The sequence below is a fragment of the Triticum dicoccoides genome, chromosome 5B, assembly GCF_002162155.2.
Source record: "Triticum dicoccoides isolate Atlit2015 ecotype Zavitan chromosome 5B, WEW_v2.0, whole genome shotgun sequence".
NCBI classification, from domain to species: Eukaryota; Viridiplantae; Streptophyta; class Magnoliopsida; order Poales; family Poaceae; genus Triticum; species Triticum dicoccoides.
In genome coordinates, this window is record NC_041389.1 from 562873999 (window position 1) to 562879338 (window position 5340).

Here is a 5340-nt window from a genome sequence, read left to right on the forward strand (position 1 = left end):
TGTAACTATATTAGATGGTTTTTAATCCAACAAAGCATTGCATCATCTCACCACATAAACAAAGGCCATGTAGTTTGATAATTTGAAATAAATTAACACTCCAAAAAGTTTATCCGTCTGTTAGAGATTTTTTGTTACTTGAGAAACAAATATAGAGCAGCAAGCTCAGAATAGATAATTATTTAATGATTCTCTGTCTGATCCCTGCAGATAAAAAAGGATTACACCTCACCTCATTTCATCACAAATCCAGACAAAGCAATTGTTGAATTTGAAAATGCTAGAGTGCTTTTAACTGATCAACGGGTGAATGAAATCCAAGAGATACTTCCTTTGCTTGAGAAGACCACACAGTTGAGTGTCCCTTTGTTGATTATTGCCGAGGATATTTCGCATTCGGTGTACTCGACTCTGGTTCTTAACAAACTGAATGGTTTGCTCAATGCTGCGGTTGTCAAATGTCCTGGTTTGGGAGATGAAAAGAAGGCTATTCTGCAAGATATTGCCATTATGACAGGTAAACTTGGAGATTTACAATTGCTAAGCTCCATGTATTGAAGCTCTATGCTGCTAGCGTTATAAATTTGTTTTCCCCCCCAAGAGCTCTTTTAATTCATTTTCATCAGTTGCTTTTCCCCTCTAATGAATGCTAAGATGAGACTTTTCTTGTATTCGGTATCTTCTTTATAACTTACTTTTATGGTGTGTGGCTCCATAAGGACTATACTTTAATTTTGCATTTGCACGGTGCATTGCTTTGAAATTATCTAGTCATATTTGTGCCTGACTACAGCCTAAGTAATTTTCTTCAATTAAGCAGGTGCAGATTTCTTTGTTAGTGACCTTGGTTGGGGCCTTCAAGCAATTACGTCTGATCAGCTGGGCATGGCTCAAAAGATCACTATCACGAGTGAATCTACAACTATAATTGCACATCCCTCTATGAGACCAGAGATTGAGGCTAGGATTATGCAAGTAAAGCAAGATCTAGAGGAGATAACAAGTGCCTATCTAAAAGAAAGGTTTTCCGCAAGAATTTCTAAACTCTCAAGAGGTGTAGCAGTTATCAAGGTGTGTGAGTCATTCACTAGACCACCTACATTCCAATAGTTCTTCCTACTGAATGATGTTTTTTTAGCTTGCTGCAATCATTACATGAGTTTCCGGATACAGAAGTGCATAGAGCAGAAATCATTGTAATTGTCGTATTAAATTTCTCCCCTGTTTCTCTCTTTGTGGGCATTTGAGGAGTTTTGGGTATTATTCAGGTAGGGGCAGCCACTGAAGCTGAACTTGAGGACAGAAAGCTGAGAGTGGAGGATGCGAAGAATGCAACTTTTGCAGCCATTAGCGAAGGCATCACACCTGGTGGTGGTGTAACATATGTTGAACTGTCAAAGCATATTCCCAGTATCATGGATCTCGTGGATGATCCGGAAGAGAAGATTGGTGTAAATATTGTGGGGAAGGTAGTTCATCCATCCATTTACTCCTGTATCTTTGGTGTGAATACTGTGGGGAAAGGAGGTTATCCATGCAGTTACTCTTATATCTTGTCTGCAATATGGTTGCCTAATCATTGCATTCGCCGCTGATTTTGTGTAAGATGGCCACTTTTGCAAACCTAAACATTATAACTAAGATATTCCGTCCGATCCATATTAGTTGTCATTCAAATGGATATATCTAGCATTGAAATACATCTAGATACATCCGTTTTAGCTACAATTATTATGAATCAAAGGGGGTGTATAATATGCTAGTCAGTTATTGTGACTGACGAGCTTAAAGAAGTATTTGTTCAAAGTGCTCACTCATTAGAGCATTTGTAACACTTTTGCGCTTCTGCAAATTACATGTAACTATTGCATATCATCCTAACTCTGAAATTTGTGAAATGCTGTTCCAGGCACTCCTTGTCCCTGCTATGACGATAGCTCGCAATGCCGGCGCAGATGGTTCAGCTGTCATAGAGAAGATTCTTGAAAGCGAGTGGCGAGTTGGGTACAATGCGATGACCGACAAGTTCGAAGATCTTGTTGATGCTGGCGTGGTCGATCCGTCCCGGGTTGAAAGATGCGTGCTCTAGAACTCTGCTTCTATCGCAGGGCTAATTCTAATGACCCAAGCAATGATGTTTGATAAGATAAAGAAGAAAAAGTCACCCATTCCTGAAATTCCAGGCCTCCCGCCGCTGCAGATAAATCAAAATGCTTAGGTCTGAGCAATTCTTGTCCTGTTATCAATGATGGTTCCATAAATGTGAAGATCATTTTGCTCTAAGATAAGAACAGAGTGGGCCCGTGGAGGACAGCTCTTCTCATGATTGTCTACACACTACAACATGAATGGGTTCAGGAGGTTAGTCTGAAGGGGGTGGAGGTGGGTGCGTACCGTTGATCTCAACTATAACTAGGCTTGCTCTTTTCTTTTTAGTACTGTTAGGTGCAGTATTTTCATTATCTCTCTTTGTAGTGGTGTTAGATGTTAGGCGCAGATTCCCCCAAACTGAAAATATGTTAGGTGCAGTATTTTCGTATCTGCACAATAGTTTTGTAGCGTGTAACATAGTATGATTACACTGGCAGAACTGTCATGTTGATTTCCCAAATGTTTAAAAAGGTAACTCTTGTTTCTTACTTTTGATATGCTCATCATATGTGGCCCTTTGTTTGATACATAATGAAAGTGGTAAAATCAAATGCATTGCGCTGTGTTTATAAGCAAGATTTTGTTGAAGTCAAGTGAAATGTTTGGTTGGTAGGGGTAATTGGGACCCCAACTGTATCATGTCGTGTGTATCACTTGTAGTGGTGTCATGTGCAACATTGTTCATATATCCAGGACTTTAACACGCACAGTATAACTGGCATGTTATGTTGATTTCCTTATGCTTAAGAAGCAGTTTTTTTCTTTTAATTTCTAATATGTTTCATGGCAGTGTGCTGCTTCTTGGTTGATACTCCCTTTGTAAACTAATACTATAAGAGTATAGATCACTACTTTAGTGATCTATACACTCTTATATTAGTTTATGGAGAGAGTACGTAACAAATGTGAACTAAACGAACACTACATATGCACTATTTTCTTTTTGGGCATTGACGTCAAATGGTAGTCTAATTTCCGTGTTGAACGATCTCTCAGACGGTAGCATAAGCTGCTTACTGCTTACTTAAAAAATACTCTCTCCGTCCGAAAATAAGTGTCTTAACTTTAATATAACTTTGCATTGATGTTAGTACAAAGTTGAGAAACTTATATTGAGACGGAGGGAGTAAATAGAAACAAGTTAAATTTAAGGGTGCAACCTACTAATGTAGCACATCATCTGACAACGATTGAACACAATGGACAGAAGATGAGCCGCTCTTGTGGAATCTCATAGAAGGAGGTGTGGATTGCCGATTGCTTGTTCCCTCTTCCGATCAATCTGATGATAACGTGATGCTAGCTGGTTGCACCGTTCTAAGTACTCATGGCTTTCTCCATGATGTATCCGAGCAGCAAGCACGCACAAGCTTCTTCATGCGGATCAGTTCGTTGCCCTACGCATCCCAATTCCCGCCACCTCCTAGTCCCAAACGATTAACTGCATCAAGTGGTGTGGTGAAGCCAGACAATTAACTGCATCAAGCTAAGTTGGAAAGCAAATCCGTTTGAAGAAGGGTGATATGTGCTGATGTCCCAAGAGTATGTGTCGACGAAAAAACAGGGAAGATTTATAAAGGCCCTCCTCTTAGGACAGGTCCATGTGCTAATATCTGAGGGTACGGGTCACTCTGACAAGAAAAACAAATGTTGAGTAGTGCTACTTAGGTAGTGCATACTGATAGCGCTGTTAGAAAGTTGCTGAGCTGTGTCTCTAGAAACCATACCCATGTTAGTCGTAATCGAAGCCTTAAGTTTTAAACCATACAGAAAATCGAGTTCCTCCAAATTACACTTACATTGGATTCATTACTATACTGGGCCATGAAACCAATATTGTAACTCAAAAAAAAGTTGAATCGTCTCATCTTTGTCACAAAATAACATAATTTGTTGCATGGTCGTTTAATGAGATTTGTCTTTCGTAAAACTACCCCACTTCCATGATACTATATCAAAACCTTGTTCTTCAGTGACAATTTTTGTTTGCTAAGATGTTTGTGCTGAAATATGGTCGAGTTCGAGAGGACTTGTTGGACAAAATTGTTCCCCATTCTCTTGTTGCTCACAAGATAACGTATCATGTGTATTATACTTAAAAACTGTTAAATAACATAAAATGTGTGTATTACTATTAACACACACATAATAATAAATGGAATATTTTAATTTTGTCCTCACACCAAAATGGTACAACATGTTCCTCCTGGAGTAGCACGGAGTGGCGGAGGGCCGGATCGACGGCGAGCGCGTGAGCGAGGAGGCCATGGCCGCGACGAACCCCAACTTCGTCGCGGAGCAGCATGCAATTTGCGAGGCCGTTCGCACTCAAACCGCCGCTTGCTAGGAAGTGGCCGCCGCGGAGGCGCAACTTCAGGCAATCTCGGAGGAGAATAACGCCAATTGTGCCTCCTTCGCGCTGCCAACGAACTATCCAATGACCCGATGGGACAATGACACGGGGGGCGCCACCATTTCCAGCGTGGACATCATGTCCACCGGCGATGAACATGGCACAGACTTCTCGGAGGATGATTAGGGAATGGGAGGCGGCAAGGCCTGGTGTCCCATATGGCCCGGTCCATCTCCCATGTTCTACTCTTCCTCGCCGGAGACACACCCTCACTTCAGGGTCTTATTGCCGGTGCTCATAGAGTCGATGGATGCAGGAGGCGGTCCTAGGAAGGGAAAAAACAAGGGGTTTGATGCCGGTGGCCGCCGTAGTCTTTTTTTTGTTCTAAATGTTCAAAATGTAATAAAAATCTGCCGTGTTTGCATGAATGTCGTCCGTTTATGTAAATTATATCGAAACTTGGATGAAATCCGGTCATGTTTGCACGAATTTCATCCGGTTAGTTTGGATGGTAGTTGAAATGTATGCGGGCATCGTTGGATGGCCGCCTTCCACGTGTCCGCGGACTGGTCGCCCCTGTTAGCAGACGGACGGGGCAGTAAATTTGCGGGTTGCCGTTGGAGATGCCCTTAGGGAATTAAGCATAAGCTATCAGATCCCCTAAATTATTAGTGCATTTTTTAAAATTTTGTCTCTCAAACATTGCCTCATTCCCCTAATGGTCCAAAGGAGTGCATTCTCAGCAAAAGTAGGAATACATTCGGTTCCCATCCTCTGCCGCCACCCGAACCGGTGCCGTCTGACCATCGCCCTGTTGACTGAGAAATTGGAACCCC

General features: G+C 41.6%; 1 protein-coding gene across 1 annotated transcript in view; it reads left to right on the forward strand.

Moving 5' to 3' along the window:
• LOC119310114 (ruBisCO large subunit-binding protein subunit alpha, chloroplastic-like) overlaps positions 1 to 2282 on the forward strand; it is a 12822-nt gene extending 10540 nt beyond the window's left edge. Inside the window, exons 3-6 of the mRNA XM_037585955.1 lie at positions 211 to 517; positions 821 to 1071; positions 1269 to 1469; positions 1910 to 2282. Of these exons, the coding sequence (XP_037441852.1) occupies positions 211 to 517; positions 821 to 1071; positions 1269 to 1469; positions 1910 to 2089 (939 nt within the window). The 3' untranslated portion in view covers positions 2090 to 2282. The remainder of the gene's footprint in view (positions 1 to 210; positions 518 to 820; positions 1072 to 1268; positions 1470 to 1909) is intronic.
• The last annotated feature ends 3058 nt before the right edge of the window (positions 2283 to 5340 follow it).